We start from the raw sequence: 27,792 nt of genomic DNA, 5'->3' as shown, positions 1-27,792 counted from the left end.
AAATCCTAATTTGCAGTACAAGAAGTATAAGAAATATACCGTGATAAAGATGTCTAGAGTTCAAATTCTCCAACAAAATTAACTATCCATAGTGTTAATAAATGCACAAAAAAAATTATATATAGACAAAGATAATAATTATCAAATTCATCAAAGTAAATGCCAGTATGAAACTAAGAACAGCCTATCTTTAGCTTAAGAGGGAAGAGAGAACTTCTAATAAAATAAAATAATTATAGAAAGAAGGGACCGGAATACGCTAATATCCTAAACTAATTTGTCTTATTTTATTAGAAAAAGTATGACACGCATATGCACTACCAATACTAAAACACTCATCCTCTCCTAACCAGTACTCTCTGAAAAGAAAATAACATTATCCACATATACATCTTGGGCTGAGCTGGCCCATTTTGTTCCCTGCTTACTCTTTAATAATCCAAAACAAACAGTACACATTATGTTGAGAGAACATGTTTTACACAAGAAACATAAACTAGTGTATTTGCAATTTTTGCTAAGACTCTAGGTAGTGTAAACCACCCAAAATCAAGCACTATAACCTCCATTTGATGGATGTAATAGCCCTACATCATACCCACCGCAAGCTTTCAAACATGCCTCCTCAAAGGAAGTCTCAGAAATATCATTATTGCAAATGTTGGCAAATGACCGCATATGTTTCATGCCATATTGGGTCAGTGACCCACAATGAGTTTCAAACACGCGAACCTACAAACCAAGTTCAACATCAGTAAAAACATTTACAATATGTGTAGTTTGAAGATTGGTCTAGTATCCCACATCAAATTATAATTGCTTTTTGTGTTTTTGTCTGTGCTTTGTAGTTTACAATATTGTTTTAATAATAAATAAATCAGTTATTTATGTTTACCCTTGATTTTAAGCATTCCCAATCATCAACAAGAGGTAGACCAGGTGCTCTCACAGATTGTAGAACTGAAGAACCTTTTTCTGGACCAAACAATAAAACTCCAACCAATTCCACACTACCATCTAAATGATTCCTATGTTTCACTGTCTCCGCAATCTTCTCAAGGATGTCTCTCTTCTTTTCTGCTTCATGGTCTAATCTCTTGTACTGTTACAAAAACCAACAATTCATAGATCTTAGTTACAACACAATTATTTGAACAGATATTTGTTTGATAATAATTTGAAGTTGAGGCCAATAGAAAATACATACCAATTGCCACATGAAGAAAAGCTCTGCATCTCTTTGGTTTACAACTTCCATTTTAGTTTCTAATCTGCCATTGTGTGGAGGAAAATTCACAGTGGCAGGATTAAAACCATGGTATAAATAAAGCTTTTCATCTGTAATGTTGGTATCACCATATTGCATCACATGAGAACCTAATGCATAGTTGTTAGAATTTGAAGTTCTTTCCTTCACCTACACAAGATGAAAAACATAAATTGTTTCATTCACTTAATGCTAATGCTCAAAGGCAACATTGCTATAACATTTTAAAAATAAAAATCTTACCGACTTGTATTGTTCTTTCACCGTTTCCCTTTTTAGATTGTGTGTCTCGCTGCATCATTCAAAACAGAGGAAATGTTTTAAATGAATGATCAATCAACCTATTTTCACTTATAAATAGTTCAAACAAGTTCACTCAGCTCAACTAGTTTGAACTATAAGAGTTGAATGACTTGGATGAGTTAAAAGACGAGAAAAAAAAACTAATATAACAACTAACATAAAACATTACTTTAATATCAAATAGCAAAGACAAAAAAATACCTGTCTTCCATCCAAGCAACACTATACAAATCCCCAAGGCAAGTGATGAACTCAGGAGGTGGAGCAGGATCCAACCCAGGACAATAAGTTCCCCAACTATTCTCTTGTGCATTGGATGCAGTTGTCACATAAATATTCAAATTATTTGGCATTATACCCTCAAAAATGCTACCACTTTCACAAGCTTCCACATATATTACCTATACGACCACAAAATAACCCCTCCATGACTTATAACATAAAGTCACATCATTTCGAATCATCATCTACCTGAGAAATGAAATCTTACCATCTTTTTGTAACCTCTAGATGCATGTTTCTTCTTCAAAACATTGATAAAATCCATTGCATATAGATACGGCATATTTGGCATTCCTACAATATAAAAAGGAATCTTAGAGCTGTAATTTCTGTCTATATTTGGATATATTTGGATTGATGGTGAGTTTGGAAAAATCAGTAGCACCGTGATTTTGTTGAAGCTCATTGTAGTGACTTACCACAATACACTAAGATAAACCTAGTTCTGATTTCATCATTCTCATAAGTAAAACTTACTATCTACAATCCATTACTATATCACATGATCAAATGTATATTTGGAAAAATTTTAAGTGCAAAGAGTGTATTAGTCCAGAAATTGTAAAACATGCAATTTTTCCATGACATTAACAAATTGGTAACTATAAAGCAAGATTAAAATCCTTGCTTAAGTGCATAACTTACCAAGAACTCCCGGGCCTCCATGATCGGAGTAATAGATAAATATCCTATCCTCAGCTTTGCTATTAATCACCTTGCCACTTCCACCCTTTACTTTACTCTTGTCCCCAAGAATAACAGCATATAAGTTCTCAGCCGTCACGCTGTCACCAGTGTAATCCTGCAGTTAGAGAATAAAGCATCACATAGAGTTAAATTGTGCAGAGAAAGGGATTCTCTTGTAACAAGTTACATCCCCTTTTTTCAACAATGACCAATCTGTTTATATACCCCCATGAAGCTAGCTAGCTTGCAAATTAAAAAATACTACATGGAACAAAATAACTGTCTATGTTCATAGAGTTTAAATATAAACAAATGTCAATTAATTTTTTCATAGTTAATATTATTCCAAAAATATCCTTAAATTAATTTCTTAGTTTTTAAGAAGATAATCATTATAATTAGGATAGGTTTGTAATTGTATTTGCCTTTTATACCAAAAAAAAAAGTAAACATATTTACGTTTTGACATAAATTTGAGAAAATTAAATGTATTTAATTATCATTTTTAATAAATGTGAAATTATTATTTTTTTCTTATAAATGAGTCCAACGAGAGTATTTAATAAGAATTTGAACAATCCAATAATTGCCCCATCAATCCAATTTTGTGTGTTTCACATTTGAACTAGAAGTTACACATTGGTACTTCTAAAAGTAATTGTGGAAGAGCACCACCGCTCATATAACACCCAATCAAATATAGGATTAATTTACTTCAGTAAATTATGACAGACATATGAAGAGCTCCAATTAATTCCATCGCCAAAAAGCTACATAGGGATATTATTATTTTTTAATTAAACAAAAGGCAGTAATTGGCTAGTGGAGTACAAATATCAACGTCCCTTTCAAGGAAAGATAAATTCTACTACTTATCAAATGCTCCAAAGCACCGCCCAATAATAACTTAAAGAATCAAGAAATATTAATTTTGTCTCGAAAAGATAAAATTATTAGTCACTCCAAAAATGAGTGTCTAATCGACATCGCTATTATATCTCTCATATATTAGACATTAGACACGAACCCCACCATTAATACAAGAAAAAATAGTCATCATTTTTATTTTATGTTTTAAAAGCTCAGTTATTACTGCAAATATATCGACATATAAGAATATGAGTTCAAAACCCAAATTCTCCACTTTTTCATACTTAAATGTGCGAATCGGTTATTAGATTATTTCGTTAAAAAAATCTCACTTCTCTTTTAAAGTATAAAGCAAAAATAGTTACCCTTTCAAATCTAAATATGGTATATTTTTATTATATCTCGTATATTTCTTACAAAAAAGATTATAGAGAGCAAGAGAAAACTATTACTCCCTCGGTTTCTTTTTAACTATCACATTTGTAAGAAAATTATGATTTTATTTAATTGTTGTTTTTAAAATTTAATACGACACCAATTATTGATTTATCAATCATACTCTTAATTATTTATTAAGAAGATAGAAATATATAAAATAAAATAACAAATAATTGAGGGTAGGTATTATATGAAAAAGAAAAATAATACACTCTTCGTCCCTAAATATAAAATAAGGACCATTAAAAACAATTGATTGTGTAGTTAAATTATCAATTTTATGTATAAATATACCTAAAATAGTCTTTGTATTTGTACATGAGTTTGTTAGTATAAAAAATTTACATGAAATAAATCTTTTGTATATAATTAATTTTGAATTTTCATATTAAAAAATACTTAGTTATATTAATTAAAAATTTATTTGAAAAAAAAAACAATAAATACATTTAGAAATTTGAAAAAGAAATTATATTTAAGGACAAACTTTTTGTTAAGCAGGTCTTAAAATGTGTGGAAAGTCATAAAATAAGAATTAAAAAAAGCAAGCAGGGAGTAAAAAGGACAGAAAAAGCAAAAGTTTGACCAAGTGCACAATTGGACAAGTGGTATGATAGTTTACACATACACAGATTTTAACGAACCATATTGATTTGATTTATTTATTTTGTAGTGATGCTTGTTTAATTTCTTTGTAATCGTAATAAACTAGTTTTATATTATTAATGAACAGAAAATAAGAAAGAAATAAAAAGGTACCTTTGGTACGCCGGCATAAACATCGGGTCCCTGTGGATGGTTGATGATGACTCCAGGCCTAGGATTCAACTCATTTTGAGCTATATCATCGTACATAAACACCACTATGTTTTCTTCTTTTACCCCTCCTTTCACCAGCAACTGGTATGCATGACACACATCTGCCTGCAATTAAATTAAGCGATTAAATGTTAATTTTAGAAAGTAATTGAGATAATTAAGGAAAGGGGGAAAACATAAACCCACTTGGTGTCTGTAATTGCCGTAACCGCTTGAACCAGCCACAAGAACCGCCCATCTTGTTCCACCTTCATCCGAGTCAGCATCAACCGGCTCTGTCGGTAATCTTATCACCGAATCCCACTCAAAACGGTTAAGCCTTGCTGCTGTACCGTGAAAACTCAGCAACAATAAAATCAACGGCCATGATGATAGAACGTTTTTGGAACACATCTTTTTGCTATCAACCGCCATAGAGAAATATTGGAAGCAGTGATTCTATAAATAAAAATAAGAGCAGCTAGGGGGCTTGTTCAAGAATTGATTCGGTTAGTTGAAAACAAAGTGCCATGCAAAACAAGAGGGTGACACGTTGAAAGTAGTGGTGGCTTTTTTAAGAGTAAAGAGTGCAACCAACGATTGTTTATACGCGTGTGTTTATATTTCCACCATCAATCGAACTAAACTCATATTTTTATGATTCATCATTATATAATATTATCTGCAATTACTCTCATTTCCGAGTCAATTAAAATTAGAGAAATGAGAGGTAAAAAATAAATCAACTCTTGTACGAGATTTATGTTGTGGTGATGCTTATTCTGTTACAAAAATTTAATATCAGAATAATTTACTCTTTTTATAATTTGACGTCTTTGTCTGAGATTAATATAAAAGTATTATGAAAATACGGTATTTGTTAGATTAAACTAAGGTCAATTGTAATTATAAAACTTAATATATTTAAATTAAAATTTTAATAAAATATATAAATTTTTAAAAAGTATCTTTGCTTTTATAAATTTTTAGGGAGTATATGTATTTTTTCTTAAAGATTTAGCGGCGAATCTCAAATGTATTCGTTCCTTTAATATTTTAAAATTGGAGAGGGCTACTTGGGCTATACCATTGTTTTGGTTCCGTGAGAAGTGACACAAGTTAAATTGAGAGTTTCTTTCTTGCGTCACGTTTCTAGAAAAGTATATGCATAAGAAAGTAGTACAAAAGAAAACTATATTTTGTTTTCGAATATGTACTTTTAAAATGCCTTAAGGGATTGGTAAAGAAGCTTCCTAAATTGTATGGGACAGATTTATGGACAAACCCAAAATAGGACAGTACTCCGCATCCAATATTATTTTCAATTTTATACACATACATATCTCTATATAAAATATAAAATATAAAATATGATTTTACTGCTCATATAAGTATCTAATTTTTTTTTTAACTAACATGAAGGAAAAGTGTATATAAAAATCAATTAACTTTTAACTGACTATTCTATTGGTAAAATGTTGGTTTTTTCTCAGTTGGTAAAAAATGGTAAATACTCACTAAATAAAAAATAATTACACGTCACATTCAAATTTACTATTTTGTAACTATCCATTCTCAAATAAGTACTAATATAAAGCTAAATATTTCTCTAGTGGTGATTTTCACTTATTGATTCCCCATTGTTGCCATGTGTGTGTTCTGTCGGCTTTGGCTATCAATTTATCTATGGAAGATTTTGCTAAGTCTAGTTGTTTTCATGTGTCAGGTGACTGGAACAGGATTTGGTCACTGTAGGTGCCAGCTTTCCTACGCGAGGGCAGTTGCAGTTTAAAGAAATACAATGTCCCATAACTTGTGTTCATTGTGATAACTATGTTGAGGACCTTCACATACTTTTTTCCCGTGTGCATAAAGAAAGAATAGAGGTATAGAACAACCAACAGGGTCTATGGACCACTATAGTACTTTTTTTTTTTTTTAATCTAATTCAGAGTTGTCTTTATATTGAAGCTATTACTATAAATGAAAGGTCTTGAGCCACTATATTCACACACAAAACTACCTATTTTAAAATGATATTCGGTGGCGGCGGATTTAAAAACTTTTTTAGTGTGGATAAAAAGATACTAACATTTTACACTAACAAAATACATATTTTTATAAACTAAACCCTCAAAATAGTACCGCAAATAATTGGAGTGCAATGTCAATATGTATAAATGTTTTTATAGTGGGTTAATGAGTTTGATTCCTACTCTAAAAATTCTTTAAATTGTCTCAAATATGTAGAATGATATTTTCGTTTCAAAATATGATGTATTTTGCATCATTGTAAATGTTTACTGTTAAAAGGAGTGGTGAAAATTAAAATAATAAAATTGGTATACAATTCATTGTCCTATAACTTGTTACATTTAATTTTTTTTAAATGTCTATAAAAAGTAACAACTATTTTATATGGCGCTTAATAAAAATTATTAGATGTTTTTAGTTTGTTGACTCCTAAATATATTTTGTCAAAAATGGTAGGTGAGTTGAGCATAGTATTAGATGAATTCGGAGCACTTAAAATAATTATGGAGCAACTAAAAGTTAACTCAGCGAAGAAATTGAGTCTTGTCCAATTACCTCAAGTATTATTTAATTATGTAAATCAAATTTAGTTCAAAACTCATGTAAACGGATATTTGATCTGGTTGCAACTAATTTTTTATTTTGGTAGAAAACATCTGGTGACAATGGAGTGGAGGCTATTTATGATCTATGATTAAGTAGGAAGAATATCGCACGCGATAATAATCTGAGTCGTGTGAATGTGACTATTACAGCTCAAGTAAGCACAACTCATTATCTCAAACATGATCACGTGGAGATAGTCAATTAAAGTAGTTAAAATACAATCTTTATTTGGTCATGAGTTGCGACATATAGAATTTAGGTCTCAACATTCAATCTATATGACCAATCAATCAAAATGTATCTATTATTCACAATTTATCTTGGTCATTTATTTTACTTTCTACAACGACTAGTACAATTGAAAATATTTAATCATTATACATTATACTAAATGTTGTATTAATGTGTCTTTATATTAATCCTTAAAAAAAAATCCATCAAACATTATAAATAATCTATATTTCTTGATTTTCTTTACAACCATCTAGACACATGTATAACCTTAAAAATTTGATAATAAAAGTCTATATACATATTTAATATCAATAATTTTTAACACTTATAAAGTAGGTTGCATAATCAATTTCTAACACTGTTTGAATTAAATCTTAATATTTGATGAAGTAGTTCAAAAAAATTATTAAATTTAAATAGACATTATGTATAATTTAATATAATTTAAAAAATAACAATACAAATTAAATACGACTTAAAGATGAAGTCGGAATGAAAAAAAAATTAAGACTTAAATAAAACCTAGAATAAAACTTAAAGACCACTATTGTATTTTTGGTTCCAAAATACAATTTTAAATGTCTTACGCCATCTTTTATTAAGAAATGCCAGAAGATGTTCCCCCTATTCACATGGAAACTCATACATATATTGTAGTACTAATAGTATACATGTAGCATGTTGAAAAACGTTAGATGCTTCTAGTTCCAAATCAATTAGCGAGAGGATAAGAGATATCAATTAGCGAGAGGATAAGAGATAGAATATCTCGTTCCCGAAATATTTATTAGATAGTAATACTAATGAGTATCCACTTGTTAAATATAAAAATATTACATTGAAAATATATTAAAAATTATGTATTTAATTTTAAAAAAATTAATATAAATTTTTTATTTTTGTATCCATACACATTTATTGGCACGACATTTAATTATATTATTAATTAATTAAAACCATTACCCGTAACAATTGTTTTTGCGGCCTGTCAACGTTGATTGTGTTTTCTTAAAGAATGACAACAACAGCACCATAAACAAAAGAATAACAACAACAATTATTAGAACCACAACGCAAAGTCTTCTCTTTTAAAGGCAATAATATAATTTTGAGTAATCATTCTAACAAAGAATATTAGCCTCAGGCATTTTCGTATCTGAATTAAAAATATGGGGATTTTTCTTTGAAATTTTAAATGAAGTCTAAACGCGTCACAACATTAGTTGAGGAAATTATTTGTCAATTAGTTCCAAAGATTTTTTTGTTATACTAGCACTTTTTCAATTGTCGATTTTAAGAATTTTTTGTTCATTTGTCGATTTAAAATTGTGCTATTACATTAACTATTTATCATTAATTATAGAGAAAAATCATAATTTAAAAAAAAGTTAACAATATATATATGGCAATGTGAATAGTGTGTGTCAACCATTATTACATCGTCAGTTCATAATCATTGCACTCTTAATCATACTTTTATCTTATTGTTTATATTTTAGACTTACATCAATAAAAAGAAAACGAAGACAAGTTATGAGAAGGGAATATATTTGAAATTGTGTCAAATATATATGTGTGAGAGAGAGAAATTTACTTACTAGTGAAAGTTATATTTTATAATGTATACAAAACAATTTTAAAAATCATACATGTAAGAACAGAGGGAGCGAAACAAAATCAACAGCACAATGTTCAAATTTTTTTAATTTTTTAAGTCTCTAAAATAGTTAAAAGTTTGACTTAATTGCAGTTTTGGTCCCTTTATTTTAGTTGAATTACGAAAATAGTCATTCTATTTTATTTCTCTTCAGTTTTAGTCTTCAAAGATAATTTTAGTCTAAAAATTGATGAAGGGACATTTGTTAAAGTCGCATCGCACCATTTATGATCATAGATTTCATGTACAATTGTTCTACAACGAAATCTTTTCATCAAATTTTAGATCAAAATTTTGATTTAGAAAACTAAAACTTAAGAGAAATAAAATAGGAGACTACTTTTGTGATTCAACTAAAAAAGGAGTACTAAAACTTGCATATAAGCCTAAAAGTTTTTTAAAAGAGTATTAATGACTCAATTTTTAAAATAAAAACAAAAGTTGTTTTGAGAGAGAGTGTCTTACCGAAAAAAGAAAGAATAGAGGGAGTATATCCGTGGTTTAGATTCTTTTGTAGGTGTGTGGTTTAAATTAATTGCTTATGTGGTTGATTTAGCAATTGTAGGTCCAATTGCTAGCTGTAATCATGACCTGCACCTTGCAACATAGAAATAATTATAAGGTTAAATATAATTTTGGTTTCTTTATTTTAATTTATTTTTAATTTTAGTTTTTTTATTTTATAATTTTAGTTATTTTATTTTAATTAATTTATAATTTTGGTCTTTTTATTTTTAATTTTTTTAACTTAAATTCCTCTATTTTTATTTTTAGTAGAATTATGTTTTATATAAAAACATATATTTTTATTTACATTGTATTTTTTTAAAATATGATGAAAGTATTAGTAGTAAAAATAATAATAAAAAATTATTCTAAAAATAGTTTTTAAAATAATAAATTTCGAAATCAGTTTTTAAAAAATAATAAATAAAATTATTTTTAGAATTAATTAGTTTTAAAATAATTAAAAGCTATTTTTTTAAAATAACTTTTTATAATAAAAATTATTTTTTAAATAAATATATAATATTTTTATAAAATTATATATTTTTAAAAACCTAATTCATTATATTTTATTAAATAAAATATATGTTTCATTAGATTTATAAAATGTCTCAATTTTAAAAATGTTTAATTGCAATTTTAGTCCTTTTATTTTAGCTGAATCACGAAAATAATTCCTCTATTTTATTTCTCTTCAATTTTGGTCCTCAAATAGAATTTTGATCCAAAACTTGATAAATTGTCATTTTTTAAAGTCACACCACACCATTTTTTATCATAGATCTCAAGTACAATTGTTGCACCACAAGTTATTGAGGCATGATGTTGTTTAAATAAATGCACAAAAATGACACTTCATCAAGTTTTTGACCAAAATTATATTTGATGGACCAAAATTGAGGATAAATAAAATGAAGGGATTATTTTCGTGATTCAGTTAAAATAAGGGGATCAAAACTGCAATTAAATCTTTTAAAAAAATAGATGGACCAAAAATTTGAAAATTAAAAATAGAGTGACCAAAATTGAGAATGAGTTAAAATAGAGAAACCAAATTTGTGAAATTAAAAACAAAAGGAACAGAATTACGAATCAGTTGAAATAGAAGGACAAAATTTCATTTAAACTTATTATATTAACAGCTATAATTTTTGGGAAGAAAAATGCTTACGTTGCAAATGTATATATTTTGAGTTTTAAATAGTTAAAGAGAGATAGTTTGATTGATGTAATATGAATGTGGAAAAAAAAATAAAAAATTATAAGTGAATGTGTGTCATTGTTGTTTTGAAAAATATCTCTATTAAGAATAATATTATGTGGTGATAAAAATTAAATTTTATTGAGAGATTTCATTTATATACATTATTAGTGTAAAAAAAAATTTATTGATAATGAATTACAATCATCTAATATTTAAAAATATTTGATTTATATGATAATGACTTTTAAAATAAAAAATATGAATAATTGTGATGTATTAATAGTATAAAAATTTTATATTATAAATGCATGTAAAGTAAATTCTTTAATAAATTGATTTTATAAGTTAAAAGTTATTTAAATATAATTTACATAAAAGTGAGATAAAAAGTAAATTTTAATGTAAAATACAAAATTATAATTCATAACTTCCAAAATAAAATTGTTTTTACAAAGCAAAATCAATTTTACATGAAAACAATTAAATATACTAAAATTAATTTTACATTTCTAAACTCAATTTTAATTTCTTTATAATATTTTATAGTTACACATATTCTTTTTTTATAATTTTTAGTATACATGATCGTTAAGATAATATAAAATATAAAGTATTAAATAGATGGATTCATAAAATTTAATATCTATAAAGAGCTAGTAACGAACGGAGTAATTCAAACAAAAATTACTTCTAAAGTCAACATGTATTTACTCAATTTATAAATATTATATATTTTTAAGTCATTAAATTTAATATATCTATATCAATGGTAAAATAAAACAAAAAAATATAATTACATTTTTTATTTCAATTATCTAAATGTACATTTTTCAAAACTATTAATTTAAGATTAAATTAATTTTTATTTTTATACTTATAGCATAACAATTCCAACATATATTTTTAATTGTAGCTCCATTATTTAAGTTTTAACGAAGGATTATCAATATATTAACTTCAGTTCTAAAAAAAATACCTCTATCACATTAACTTATGTGCATATCATAATAATATTTACACCCCTAAATAAAATTTATTTTAATTAATATATGAATAAAATTTATATAAATTCATTAAAAGAAATTGTAAAACGATAAACCCACTAGTTTCTCTAAATGTGAAACCATCAAACAAACACTTACAAACATAAGAGATAATTAGGCTTTCTCTATAAACAACCTGAGAGGCACTGCTGCTGGGTTGGAGCAGAGACTGAGCAGACACACTTTTGTTAACATTGTGTTACTACATACTAGCCTCCGACTATTGGTTGTGTTTGTGACAATTATTTTGTCAACGGACATTTACCTCTGCTTCACTGGTTCATAAACTGGTAATTTTGTTGATTGAGATAACCACAATAAGAAAATTACGCAGAAATCAGAAGTAAATTGACAAAATAAAAACGTAGAAGACAGAAAAATTGTGTCGTTTCCCTTTTCCTTCTGAGTGTTTTTTTAGTGGCTAACGTTGTATTGGTACAAGAAAAATTACAACAAAAAATACCCCCAAAAAATATAGAACAATGAACATTATAGAAGTATCAAAGAGAAGATAATCCTGGTTATGACACCAAGGAAATACATTAAGCAGCAACTTCTTGTGCTTTTGTGGAAAGTTGATTCTGAATGTGTTGAGGTACCACATCAAACATGGCTAATTGCATTGAGTAGGACGCGCGACCCTTCGTCATCCCTCTAAGAGTACTCACATACTGAAACATCTCAGCAAGAGGTACTAATGAATCAACCACCTGTTTTCACCACCACCAAACGGAAGAAAACAATGCACAAGTTCAGTTCTAAATAATACATCACAATCACTTTCAAGCCATACCTTCAAATTTAATAATTGAAGATGAAGAACAAGGTTATTTGACTTACCTTGAGTCCACCGGGTTTGTCACCAAAATTGTTGATCTGTCCTCTTCTTGAGTTGAGATCACCAATTACATCTCCTAAATGTTCTTCAGGAGTGACAACTTCAACTTTCATTATAGGCTCGAGCATTTTTGGTCCGGCTTTTCTCATTCCTTCCCGGAAAGCTCCTCTGGCTGCCAACTGGAAAGCCAGCACACTTGAATCTACGTCATGGTAAGTACCATCAACGAGTACTGCGCGTACGTCAACAACTGGAAAGCCGGCTAGAACACCGTTGCTCATAGACTCTTCCAATCCTTTAACCACACCAGGAACGTATTCTTTTGGAACTGCGCCTCCTTTGATTTCACTCTTGAACTCATATCCACTACCTGGATCCATGGGCTCAAACCGTACGGTTATATCTGCAAACTGACCTTGTCCACCTGATTGTTTCTTGTGCACGTACTTCACTTCTGTGATTTTGGAAATGCTTTCTCTGTAGTTGACTTGAGGAGCACCAATATTAGCTTCTACCTGCATAAACAAACGTCAGATAATGTGGTCTTCACAAAATATATATAATATTGTATATCAAGTTATCAACATATAAAACACATGCATTTCAACATAAAAATGCTCGAGGAAGGAAAGGAAAAGGGTCATCCCAAGGGACTAATCATATATAAGGGAAATGAAAATAGTGCCGATTAAGAAATAATCATGCTTAATTGGATGATAGACATGGATTTTATCACGGATCACAGTCATGCATCATAAGCATATATTTTTTGGGATAATTCATTCTTTCGTTTATTATTTTCTATTATGATTTGGAATTGTAACTATTTATTCATGCACAGCATCAGTGTTGGATAGTTAACTTAAAGATAAACTGAGCGAGAAAAAAACACAACCATGCTATCTGATACTGATAACTATACGAAATGAAATAAATATAACCTTATATTCTCTTTTGAGACGATCGACAATGATTTCAAGATGCAATTCTCCCATTCCTTCAATCACGGTTTGATTTAACTCTTCATCACGGGAGAAGTGGAAAGAAGGGTCTTCCTGAGCAAGTTTAACTAAACCAGCTGCCATCTTGTCAATGTCAGCTTTAGTTTTGGGTTCAATTGCAATCTTAATTACAGGATCAGGGAAGTCCATACGCTCAAGCACGACTGGATTATCGGGGTCACACAATGTTTCACCAGTTATAGTATCTTTCAAACCAGCAAGAGCAACAATATCACCTGTTAAAGCTACTTTAACGTCTTCTCTGCTGTTTGCATGCATTTCTAGAAGTCTACCAATTCTTTCCTTTTTCCCTTTGTTTGAATTGAGTACATAAGACCCTGCTGTTAGCTTTCCTGAATACACCCTGACAAACGTAAGGGAGCCTACAAATGAATCGCTCATGATCTTAAAAGCTAGCCCAGAAAATGATTCGTCATCACTTGCTATCCTCTCTATTATTGCTTCTGGGTTTTCAGGGTCAGAGCCTTTCATTGGTGGTACATCAAGTGGTGATGGTAGATAATCCACTACGGCATCTAACAACGGTTGGACCCCCTTGTTTTTGAAAGCTGATCCACACAACACTGGCACAAAAGTGGCTGCTATGGCTCCCTTCCTAATTAATTTTTTAATAGTTTCTTCATCTGGTTCGATTCCTTCCAAGTAGTTCTCCATAGCCTCGTCATCTAAGTCAACTATGGTTTCAATCATCTGTGATCTGTAATCTTGAGCCTTCTCTAGGAGATCTGCAGGTATATCTTCATAAGAAAACTTGGCACCAAGCTCTTCTCCACTCCAAACTATAGCTTTCATCTTAACAAGATCAATAACTCCCTTAAAGGTATCTTCTGCACCAATCGGTAGCTGAAGTACGAGTGGTTTAGCACCTAAATTTGTTACTATCATGTCTCTTGTTCGGAAAAAATTAGCTCCAAGGCGGTCCATTTTATTGACAAAACAAATTCGAGGCACCCCATATTTATCAGCTTGCCTCCACACAGTTTCTGATTGTGGCTCAACACCAGCAACACTGTCAAACAAGCATATAGCTCCATCCAACACCCTAAGAGCTCGCTCCACTTCTAAGGTGAAGTCAACATGACCAGGAGTATCAATGATGTTGATTCTATGCTTATCCCAAAATGTGGTGGTTGCTGCAGAAGTAATGGTAATCCCTCTTTCTTGTTCTTGTTCCATCCAATCCATTGTTGCCGTTCCCTCATGTACCTCTCCAATTTTGTAGTTTCTTCCGGTATAGAAGAGAATCCGTTCAGTTGTAGTTGTCTTTCCAGCGTCTATATGAGCCATGATGCCAATGTTGCGATAATCCTTCAACGGGACAGCACGCTTCGCCTCTATATAGAAAGTTAAAAAGGATCATCTCATATGTAAGCTGATGCATAAAATGGACCAATATTTTGACATGACAAGGTTATTTAATACTAGTATTGTATCTATCTATATTTTAATGAATTTTGATAGTTATCTATTTCAGACCCTAAGAAGGGTGAGACAGAGAAACAAATAATCTTCACCAGAACTTGTGATGATAAAACTCACCTGGGAGGATTCATTCACAATGCCTCATGAACATTTTCAAAAACTATTTCATAGTGTTCCACTACAAAGCTAAACAATAAGACATGTAAAGATAGAAAACAGTATCTTTTTTTGAAAAAAAATCAGCAAGCTTGCTCCTAAACGATAATGCTCTATCCTCCCAATGAAAATCAAACACTATCCTAATCCTCCTTACCTACGAAGCACGGTACTGATACGGACACGACTGGACACCGGTAATAATTTTAAATTTTAACTTAATTGAATATAATAAATGTGTCGGTACCTGACAACTCATGTGGAAATTGAAGCATACATGCAAAATTTAAAGATGGTAAAGAAATGAACTAAACCAAAAACATGTAATTGACAAGAAAAATACATTGAAATTTATTCTAAGAAACCAACAAACTTAAATAGAAAAGAGTTGAATATAAAGTAGAGTGAGAGAGATACCATCAGTGGAAATGGCGAAAACAGAAAAACGTCTTCTTCTTTGAGGAAATTGGTTTGAAGTGGATTTAATTCGAGTAGTTCCAAGGAAGTGCGAAGAGGAAGCGAAAGAGCGAAAGTGTTGAGGACGAATAGCCATGAAGCGAAGCGGAGAAAGAGGGGTTGGTCTCCGGTGAGAACCATTGAGAGTACAGAGAGAAGAAGAAGAAGAAGGCGCTGCTGCCATATCTCTCTCTCTATCTCTCTGTTGTTTGTGGCGTTTGGGATAAACAGAACCCACACACACGAGACCCTGGCCTCTAGTTTTCGGTAAGGACTAGGCGCAAGATTGTGTTACCCAATATTATTTTTCATCTGCTTTTCACTTTATATATCAACATTAATTATTATTTATACAATATTCTAGATATAGTTAAACATGCAAATATTCATACTTGTTAGATTCAATGTTTTATTTTCGATTTTATTTCAGATATGCAATTATGTAGGGGTTTTAAGTGTAAACTTTGTTCATTTTACATGTCAAATAATTATTTAAAATGAATTAGTTAAAAACATTATTCTAAACGAAATTAAGCTCCGTAGGAAGTAGATTTAACAAAATCTAATAATGAAAAAAATGTAATTGCCAAAAAAAAATGTTATTAATAGTGATAACTTTGAGTGGCTGAGGCAAAATAACTATCGTATTGTTTGAGTCTATAGATATCCATTTTCCATGGTTGGAGACAAAAGGCAACGTGGACAGCAATGAACCCAATCTTTTTTCAATTTTCATGTACGAACTTAAACCCTCTTATCGAATAATTAGACTATCAAATTAACTCTTATACTTTTATAAATTTATAATCACAACATAAAAACGAGTTAAGCCATTTGTAAATTATTATTTTAAGAAATTATTACGAGTTTAAATACAAGTTTATCATTCACTAGTACATAAATGTTTTTTTTAAATCAATTTAAAATGATTTATAAACTCAATTTTACGTTTAAGATAAAAATAGATGATTTAATAAATATAAAATTATTAATTCACTTACTTATCCAACTTGACAAATATTCTACATTGATTTATATTTAAATATAAATTTGTTATCAATATTTTAGTTAATTTACTATTTTACATGATGTTTATTTGTTTTAAAATATAAACTTATGCGTTTTATATTTTGTAAACGATAAAAATAACTTTTATACATTCATATGTATTGATTGTTTCTTAAATTTCTACTATAATTTATTTTAGAAATATTTATACTCAGATAAAATATTAAATTGTTTTAGTTATATTATCCATCTTTTTAAAAAAAGTTATATTATCTCTAAAATTATATATAAAATATTTTAATATTACCACTTTACTTTAAATTTTAGGAATTCACAACCTTACATGTTATTGTTCCCAATTTATCAAGTGAATTTATAATTATTCATAACTAACACTCCCATTATTTTAAAAGTGTTTTGCCTACAAATTTCTTTTCAAACCACTTTTCTACCTATTTTGATCAATGTGAGGTAAAATTACCTCCGATTCGAAATTTAGAAACCTTCTTCATATACGGATTCAAAAATTTAGTAAACTGATGATCGAAATTTTTTTAAATTTATTTAATATTAAATAAGTATCAAAATTGCATAATCTATACAACATGGTAAATTAATGATATTTTTGCAGGTTTGACAAGTGTTACTTATTTTAAATATTTTGGCAAATATAAAGTTTTTATTAATAGAAATAAATTAAAAAAAAAAGAATAAAACGCAATCATTTTATGGTGCAGTTATTTTATTTTTTAAAGAAAAATATAAATCTTACATGTTGAAAATTTATTAGCGAATTAAAAAAATAAGCACAAAATTCGTGAATTTATTGAGAGAAAAAAGATTGATGGTTGAAAATTTGTTTATGAAATAAAAATATATATAATCAATTATAGTATGATTCGACAGTTTTTTTGAAAATAATGATTTTTTACATTATTTTAGCAACTACCGCTTTAAATTCTTATTGTAGATTATAAAAATTAAATTAAGTTCTTCTTTCATCTTTAGTTGTTAAATATCTCTATTCGATAATCTTTGATTTTTTGTCTCGCTTTTAACTATCATTCATATTATTTCATTTATACAAAATTTTCTGTTTAATTTTCGTTCACCAAATATTCTTTATCTATTTTTGTTTTTTTGTCAAAAAAAAAATACAATTTTGTTTACAATGATAGAGAGCCGAAGGTAAAAAAAAATATTCATATAAACATAGTACTTTTGTTATTTTGTTTTATGTAGCCTTAATTTTGCCTGAACTTTGTTAGTATATAAACATGGTACTTTTGTTATTTTGTTTTATGTAGCCTTTATTTTCCCTGAACTTTGTTAGTTTTGCGATGTTAGATTCATACATTAAATTTTTATCCATTTTCGTTTACGAATATTTGCATGTTTTATTTGTTTGAATATGAATTTACTATTTTTTTTCAATTGTTACATTTCAATTTTACTAATGTACTATACATTTTAAATTATATATTTATTGTTAAATATCATGCAAATTCAAATGATTCATGAAGACTAACATGCAAATTCAAACATAAAAGATAATCACAGTTTTTATGTGTATTGTAATTGTTTTTTGTAATAGAAAAATTATTTATTTTTATATTTAAAACAAGTAGTACTATAATGAATAATATTTTGCCACTTGATACAATAAAATAAAATTTATATGAATTTTTAAATGTCATGTATTTCATATAAGTAATAAAAATAAAAATTAATTATTCAGTTAATTATTCATCTTTAAAGAAGAGTGATTTATATGTGAAGTGACTTGTATTAATTTAGATAATTTTATAGACGAAATTTATTAGACGGTTAGATTTTTTTATTATAAGTTGTTTATTTTTGGTATATAAGATTGAATTTATGATAAAATTCTTAATGTTAATGTCAAGAAAAGTTATGACAACTGATATATATATATATATTTAATTTGTCTCCGTATAACGCACGAATTATACACTAATATAATTAAAAAGTGAAAATTAATAAATGAAAATTAGCGCTAATATATAGACCAATATTACTTTACTAGTCCAATTAGAACTACCAACAGAAAAATGAATCAAATTAATATGTGACTTTAACTTTTTCAATTTTTTTTATTTGTTTCCTAAAGAACAAGAAATTAATCATTTTAGACAAAAACAAAATAAATTAATACAAAATAACACATGGGTCATCTTTTAAGTTCATTCATTCCATTACATAGAGGGATCATGGTCCATCCCTGCCCTCCGTTTGATCCATCTCTGCGAAGCCCCAATCAAATAGGGCAAGAAAATCCCACTAACACATAAAAGTTGACATTCTTACTCTTAAATTATCTCAAACAAATAAATTAATATTAGGAGCGATTTAAAAATAATTATTTAAATATAAATTAAAAAATTATTTTAATAGTAATATTATTATTGAGTTTAATATATATATATATATATAAAATAATTTTGCCTATAAATATTATTGAGTTATGAACTCACAATATATGGATTGATTAAACTTCAAATTAAATGTCAAGGAAAAATTGGAGAAAAAAATATATTCACACCTATTTAAATCATTGTGTCTTCAAGCAACAAGGTAATAGGCTCACACCTATTTCAATTGTGGAACAATTCATTAATATGCTTAAGATTTCTTTTAGTTGATTTCATGTATCATTTTGTGCTGTCTTAATTTGGAACTAATTTGTATTATTATTTGGTTATTCTTGACATAACTTGTGCTTTGAATAACTTATTTTTAATGTATTTATTTAACTTTTTAAAAAATATCATATGTAAATTGATCATTTAATTATTTACAATATCTAAAACATTTTTAATGTAATTTTTATTGATTTGTTAAATGTTTAATTCCATTTTTTATATTTTATATATACTACACACAAAATTAATATTTTTATGTAAAAAAAATTAATATGTTATTTATATTAAATTATTCATTCACATATACAGTAAATAAAATAATAATGATTTTTCATGCAAAATGTTCAACATCCTTTCATTAAAATTTTAGTGCGCAGTTAAAATATCATATATAAAATTTTATTGAACCATCATAATAGATATATTTTTATGGGTGATATATTGTTTTACTCTTATGTTGTATTTTTATTTTGTAACTTATTTATGGGCGATATACTGTTTTACTCTTATGTTGTATTTTTATTTTGTAACTTACATTTTGATTCTTTTAAAAAATTTGTGAAATTAGAATAAAATAATAATTCACATTTAAAAATGTACTCTTAAAAATGATTATCACATTAATTTATTACATATAAATTTGATTTCTTAATAGTAAAACATGAGGACTAGTTAAAGAAACTCTAACTAAATAAAACAAACATTTGTTTGTTGTTGGACACCGATGAGTGATCTTGAATCATTTAACAGAGATTTATATAATTTTCAATTTGATTTGGTTTCTATGTCCACGCATATAATATTGGCTGGCTTTTGGAAATTACCTCCTCGTGAAATTCAACCACTGAATGAATTGAATGGTCGTCGTAATATAAAAAAATAAGACTATACAACAAGAATTTTCATGTTTAATAGGATTTAAATAATTATATACACCATGACATTTGATACCCTTCTTGTATTGACCTTGACAACATGATGATTGATTTGTAATGAAATATGGTTTGACTGTTCATGAGCTAGCTAGCCGGCCAGAAGAGAATAGTGAAAGTAATTGTCAAGATGGAGGACTAGATTCCTCCTTTCTTGGTCTAAATTCTTTAATGGAAATTGCTATATAATTTTTAATTTGGTTTTCGCACAACACGGCATTCGAAAATTAGAAATACCTCGAGAGTAGTGATAGTTCTATGTTCACTTCGCTTATATGGAGTACATTCTTTTCACATCTTATAAATGTATTTATTTATCTTTTTCGGCCGTCTCATTTATTGTTTTGTCTTTCTCAACGTTATGTTATAATTTATGTTTAGGTTATTTTTTCATCCTTTAACAGATCTATAATTAACTTTTAAAGTTTTATTCGTTTATTGCTCTAGTTCTAATTTATTATAGGATTTCGAATAATTCAATCAAAATAATTGCAATAAAAAATTTGATAGCATTAATATACTCTGTTATAAAAATTTGGAACTCATAATATAAATAAATGTGTATTAATCAAAGAAAAAATAATATATTTTGTTCATTACACTTTGAGATAATAACTAATAACAATCACATTTATAGCTAAAACTTAACTTAGAGAACGACATTTAAATCACAAAGATTTAATTGTTTTAATTTATATGTGGGGAATTTAATTAATGTTTCATGAAATTTTATCCCCTTTTGTCTTCTCTTTTATTTGAGTGAAACAAAATTTATTTATTTTTTATTTTAAAAATTATTTTTCATTTATATTAATAAAAATATAAATAAATGGTAAAAAAATTATTATTCTACTTCACAAATTTTTTCATATATCAATGTCACATAAGCTCTTAAACAAGCCAAATTTCATCAATGTACTATAAAAGGAAAAATATTAAGTTACAGTGATAGAATCTAAAAAATAAATTATAAGGACTAAAGTCATTTTTCTCTTACATTAGATAGACTAAAAGCACAATAAACCATTTATTTATTATAACTTAAATAAATAATTTATTTATAAATAATCTAAAATTTAAAATAATTTTAATAGATAATAATTAATTTAAATGATTTTTTATAATTAAAATTTTAAAATAATAAATATTTTAAAGTAAATAGTTTAATTTTAATTTTAATTTAATATAAATAAATAAAAAATATATCAGATTGATAAATTTTAAAATAATATTTTTAAAATATTTTAAATATTAACTGATAACATTTAATTTTAATTAAAAATGTCCTTTTACATTTTAAGTTTATTGAACTGTTAATTTTACTAAACATTTCAATCAACTTCACAACTATCAACGATAAATTATCCACTATAAGCTAATTTTACCTAACATAGTCTACATATCTATCCAAAATTTTAAGACTTTGACTCATTGACTTTATGAGTCACTTTTCTAGTGGATAAATCACTTTTTAGTTGAATTAAATTGTATCTTTCAAGAACTATTTTAATTATTCGAAAACTAGTTTATATTTTTTATTGAATCCAACACCAACGTAATAGTATTTTATACTTTCAATGTCTAAAATGGTAATTTATATTTTAAATATATTTTACATTTAATTTATTCATAATTAATATAAATTAACCACACACAGTTCAATCCAACAATGACCCCATAGTCTCTTATGGCCTTACCTAATTATGATACCAATGAAGTCATGGGGTTTGAAGTGTGAGTGTTCAAGATCTAAAATCTAATTGAATTAGACTATATTAACAGTTTGGTTTTGTTCTTAAAAACCGTTTCCATAGAAACTAGTTAATTTTCAAACTAGTTTTAGTTCGGAACTGATTTAAAAAAAGTTTAATATTTTAAATAAATTTTTAGTTAAAATTAGTTTTAAATTAATTATTAAAAAAATTTTAAAAAAAAAAGTATTTAAACTCTTGAAAAAAAGTTTTAGATAAAAAAATAATTTTGTTTCAAGACAAATATATGTAAAATAACTTATCTATACAAAAATTTTCGAGAAAAAAAAAGTTGTGATTATTCTTCAAAAAAAATTTAGAAAAAAATGTTTTCGATTTTTTTCTCACAAAATTGTTTAAAACAATTTTCAAAAAAAGAAAAGTTTCAGTTTTTTCTCTATATTTTAAAAAAAAATTCAAGAAAAACAATTTTAAAAAATTTTCCACGAAAAAATCTCAATTGAGATTAAAAACGTTTTAAAATGGTTAAATTGATTTTTGAATTAAGTTTGATTAGCCAATTTGTTTTAAATATGTGATTCATTTCATGAACCATTTAATTGATTTGATATTTTTTTGATGTAGGAACAATTTATCAATATAATCCAATTAATCATATATTTGATATTTTAATATACATGTGTTCTATTTTATCAATAACATTCTTGCTTTATAACTAGAACGTTCTTTGTTTTTGTTTTGAGTGAGTACTTGACTGATATCATTTGATAGTTGTTTAGTGTCAGTGTTTTTGCTTTGTACGCAAATTGTCTTTATGTAGAGGTGCAATATCAGTGTCCTATGTATCCTTGTTGTCATAATCATACTTGTTTCGTAGGTCATCAATTTGAATATTGATCTTGTCGTGGTTCTTGATGTTGTTTTGCTTCTTTTAAACTGTTGTATTTGATCATGGTTATGAGTTGTCTTGCTTTTTAATTCATTTAAAGTATGAGATTGATTCATTTCATTTTTTAAAACAAATTGTCAATAATGATCTTGTATAAAAAGGCCGATACTTTTTGCAAATTAGAATGATATTTGTTTGATTAGACTGAATGTTGTCAAAAACCATAAAGATATTAGTTTGTCCAGATTGTTGCTTGTATGAACCAGAATTATCTTGCGTTGTTATATATTATTACCTATTTTTGAATAGCCCACTAAAAAATAAAAGTTAAATAGCAACACAATTTAGAATCATAATTAAAAATTAATTAACTTTGTTTGTATATCTTCAAACCATTTATTTGGAATTTTGGTTCAACAATATTTTGCACATTCCTAATTTGAAAGCAATTTTCTTGTAGATATGGTTTTGGGCTCTATTAACGTTATTCATCATCCCAATTTCTCGTATTTTCGCATGTTAATTGTCACAAGTTTAGTAATTATCTTTCTGCTTTTTCTTTACAGCATGATTTTTGTTCTGTTAACGCTGTTGCTCGTCATTTAATTAAGTTTCCTTTTTTAATAACCTAACCATGTTTGTTCTATGTTGTACTAATATTATTTGAATTGAAGAATGTTCTCTTGGTATTTTTGTCTTTGTGGTTGATGATTTAATTACTCAATATTTCATTTTCCCGTATAAAAATCAATTGAAGAAATTGTTCAACACATAATATGCGATCTATAGCAGTCTTAACTAAGTATTGTTCATATACACATAATAATTAGTGTAAAAGGAAATTTTGGTCCTTCACCAAAAATAGGCGGGACTCTATCTTAAGTCTTAATTAGGTATTCTTCATATACACACACTTATTAGAGTAAAATGATATTATCACAAATTAGTCTATGACAAAAAAACAATAACTTTTAATTTATGACTAAATTAAATACGGACAATGTAGTCCTTGAACCACTTTATATTATTGAACTGAATGAAAATTAATGATGTTATTAAATCATTAATGATGTTCATGAACTTCCTATGTATTAGGATAATTTCTAGCTACAACCAATATTGATCAACATTCGAACCGTTTTCAACGATTTCCATTTTAAATATTTTTACTACCATTTTCATTTTTTCTTTTTGTATTTTCTATTTGAAATTATGATTTTTTTTTGCAATGATTTTTTTTCTTTCTTTCTTGTAAACCATTATATAACATGTGGATTATTATATAATTTAACTATTATATCACTTTAGCATTTCTTATTCACATAAGAAAAAAATGAGGTAAAATATCAAATTAAAAATGATTTTAAATTATAAAATTAATTAAATAATAATAATTTTACAATACTAAAATAAAAATGACTCAAAATTATGAAAATCAAAAGCACATTTAAAGGAAATCAAAATTATTAAAATAATTTAATTTCCCGAAGAGTTAAAACGAAAAACAATGTTTGAAAAATAGAGATAAGAAATAATAACTAGTCAAAATGTCAACAGATGAACGCGGTGATTGACTTGAAGACGAGGCAATGACAAATTGACAACTACAACTGCTACTTAAACCGCACTACTTGACACATTTCTCAAATCTTAAAAAGAGAAAACCAACGAAAAAAAGGAGATCCAGAAGCAGAAGCTAAAAAATCAAATTTCAGAGAGATCCTTTAAGAAAATGGATGTGCGAAGAAGAAGCACATGTATGTCGTCATTGATAGTGGTAGTGGGCATAGTGTTGATGATGATGATGAACACTACAGAGGGGCAAACAAGTGATCCACCTTCTTGCGCCGCTCAGCTGGTTCCTTGCGCTGATTTTCTTAATTCTAAAAAACCACCATCTTCTTGCTGTGACCCATTAAAAAAAACCGTTGAAACCCAACTCAAGTGTCTCTGCGACCTCTTCTATTCTCCTGGTTTTCTTCAAAGCTTGAACATTAATACTACTTCGGCTCTTCAACTCAGTCGCAACTGTGGTGTCACCACCGATCTCACCACCTGCAAACAAGGTACAACATCATTCCCTACCTACAAGATTTTTTTTTATGATAATTGCTAAATTTGTGATTGTTATAAACAAATTGTCTTATTAACTTGTTTGTATCAGATTTTTTTAATGGTAGTTTTGTGACAAATAAATTGTGTCGTTTTTCTGGATCTAGAGAGAAAAGGAGAAAAGAAAATGCACGGATTAAGATGAGAATTAAGACACGCGATTTGAGTCTTGAACCGAATTGTCTCATTATTACTTAATTTAATCAGTAATTGATCCGAGTTTATGATGGGGCGGACGTATTGACCCACCCGTTTTACCATTGTGACGTGATTTATTGATGGTATAAGACATATTAAGAAGCTATTTGTGTATAGAATTAAACTCGCGTTTAGTACTATTTTGTTTAAGTGTATGTATGAAATACATTTTGTAAAATTAAAGTGATTCCCTCATATTCTGATAAACTCATTGTGATATTAAATGGATTTGATTCATTGAAATTTAAATAATAAAATAAATAATATTAACAGTTAATAACTAAATTAATGATCTATATATATATATATATATATATATGATTAAAAAATATTGTCATATGTCACAAAAAAACATTACTCCCTTAAATATAAGTTGATAATATCAAATTTTTACATATTATTTGTGTTTATTTCACAAGTTAAATTGTCATGTCTTGTTAGTGAAAAAAATGTACATTGACAAATTATTTGTAAGTACAATATTATACATAGTTTAGTAAAAGTTAAAATTTTGATTTAATGATTGTGATCGATTAATAGTTTAAAAACTATTTATCAAACTGTATATATTAATTAAAGCATTATATCATTATTGAAAACTTATGTTTTAATGAAAAAAGTAGTAAATGCAATATTGGTTTTATAAAATAAGACGTTAATGCATTAATTTTTATTCATAAACACATTTATTAATTTTGTCTTAATTCGTTTTAATATTTTCAGGCGGGTCAGCTCCACCTCCGACTGCCGGGGCCCCACCGGGTAAGAAGCTTCTTGACATCTCCAAATTTATTTTCCCTTTGTTAACTTAGAACTTTAATTCCACAATTAGAAATGCATTCACATTATGTACCCAAAAAAAACTGCATCCACACTTGCATATTTTATTTTATAGATAGATGCATTCCCACTTGCATCAACTCGGCCTATCATGTCATTCGTGAATATAATAGCGTGAATAGTATCTCGACAATTCAATACTGATTCGACTTTTGGATTTTGATATATAAAAAATAGAAAAATTATTTTAGCTAAATTCATTGGGTGAAAATAATTATGGTTGTGTGTTTTAATTTTTGATAAAATGAAAAGAAAAGAAAGGTTTAGAGGAAGAGTTAACACTATCTATAACACACTATTTGCAATATATATTTCTATTGGTTATGTAATTCATATTGAATTATGGGGGGTTTAATCTCTTCTATGCCTAAAAAAAATATCACTGAATTACGTGGATCCATAATTTAGTGGCACCTATATTAATTTGTGTTTTCTCTTTCTCTTTCTGTATATTGACAAAATTTCCAAACGGTGAGAGTTTGAAATGGGCAAATGGCACATTTGGCACGACTCTTAAATGTTCAAATTATTCCATGTTGTGGTCAACTTTCACACCTTGAGTCATTAAAATTCTTGTTTTTTAATATTCACGCCAGTCTTGACTTCCTACCAATAATCCAATAACAAAATTGATCCATAAATTCTTAAATAATCGATATTATTAAATACGACTTTGCAATTTCTCACATCATAAATTTGAACAAAAATCTTGCAGCTAAAGATGGAGGTGATAAGGGAGCTGCGGGAAGAGTCTCGTTCACTGGATTTTCCTCCCTACTTTTATTGGTATCCATGCTCTTCAATTAGAAAGGCTTCCGTTTACGCTTCGGAAACCTCTCTTGTCTGTATTGAATTTATTTATGTAATGTAACTCCATACACTAGAGAGAACTGTTTAATTGCGTTTACCTTTTCTTTTTCTATAATTTTTAGCAAACTCTGATTCAATTAGAGTAAAAAGCTTATTCAGTGAAGGCGAGTTATTTTTGTCAAATTCGGTTGACAGAACTATTTGTGGTGCTTTTGATTGCACCATTTATATATGATGTGGTTTCTTGATCTTGTTGATGTTATTAAGAATTTATCACCTCAAATTCTTCTTGCAGGGACTAATAGACTATGGAAACAATATATACTTATTTTAAATTTTCAAAATGAGTTAAGAGACACATTTAAAATTGATAATAGGAAACTTGATGAAAAACAAATTCTCAGTCCATCTCTAATATTTGAGCAAGAGTTTAGGCATATGAAAAAAATATCTTGTCACAGTTATAAAAACAAACAACGATTAACAAATTTAACTAAAATACTTTGTATTTCAAAAAAAAAAAGTAGATTTCAAATAAAATTTTAATATAATATTGTTAATAATATTAAAAAGACATATTTTTTTTTATCAATATCTTACTTTACAGTTTGTTTAATACTTCAATAAGGGTTGAATTGAGTTTGAACAATTATATTAAAAAATACTAAAGTTGAATAAGTTTAAATTCTTTTACCCTTAATTTATTTAATAAAACTAAAATTTATTTAATGCATGCTTTTGATTTTTAAAAGGATATAAAAGAAAAAAATATTGCAATTGTATTTTGATTTCTTTAAAAAATAA

At 27.4% G+C, this 27,792-nt stretch overlaps 3 protein-coding genes across 3 annotated transcripts; 1 reads left to right on the top strand and 2 right to left on the bottom strand.

Annotated features, from left to right (window-relative positions):
* Positions 1-255: 255 nt before the first annotated feature.
* On the bottom strand, positions 256-5,225 carry LOC101491855 (legumain). The gene is made up of 9 exons (XM_004515685.4): positions 4,853-5,225; positions 4,607-4,771; positions 2,498-2,654; positions 2,061-2,146; positions 1,772-1,971; positions 1,511-1,559; positions 1,208-1,417; positions 896-1,102; positions 256-732 (listed from the first exon to the last, which is right to left on the bottom strand). Exons 1-9 carry the CDS (start codon positions 5,078-5,080, stop codon positions 550-552), a joined length of 1,485 nt encoding a protein of 494 aa, XP_004515742.1. The 5' UTR covers positions 5,081-5,225; the 3' UTR covers positions 256-549.
* Positions 5,226-12,295: 7,070 nt separating this feature from the next.
* On the bottom strand, positions 12,296-16,134 carry LOC101492190 (elongation factor G-2, chloroplastic). The gene is made up of 4 exons (XM_004515686.4): positions 15,786-16,134; positions 13,710-15,124; positions 12,771-13,283; positions 12,296-12,640 (listed from the first exon to the last, which is right to left on the bottom strand). Exons 1-4 carry the CDS (start codon positions 16,006-16,008, stop codon positions 12,473-12,475), a joined length of 2,319 nt encoding a protein of 772 aa, XP_004515743.1. The 5' UTR covers positions 16,009-16,134; the 3' UTR covers positions 12,296-12,472.
* Positions 16,135-24,652: 8,518 nt separating this feature from the next.
* LOC101492529 (non-specific lipid transfer protein GPI-anchored 7-like) lies at positions 24,653-27,236 on the top strand. Its single transcript, XM_004515687.4, has 3 exons — positions 24,653-25,094; positions 26,062-26,100; positions 26,894-27,236. Exons 1-3 carry the CDS (start codon positions 24,761-24,763, stop codon positions 26,983-26,985), a joined length of 465 nt encoding a protein of 154 aa, XP_004515744.1. The 5' UTR covers positions 24,653-24,760; the 3' UTR covers positions 26,986-27,236.
* Positions 27,237-27,792: the final 556 nt, after the last annotated feature.

The sequence above is a fragment of the Cicer arietinum genome, chromosome 7 (genome assembly GCF_000331145.2).
Source record: "Cicer arietinum cultivar CDC Frontier isolate Library 1 chromosome 7, Cicar.CDCFrontier_v2.0, whole genome shotgun sequence".
Taxonomy (NCBI): Eukaryota; Viridiplantae; Streptophyta; class Magnoliopsida; order Fabales; family Fabaceae; genus Cicer; species Cicer arietinum.
This window is presented reverse-complemented; position numbering and strand designations above follow the sequence as displayed.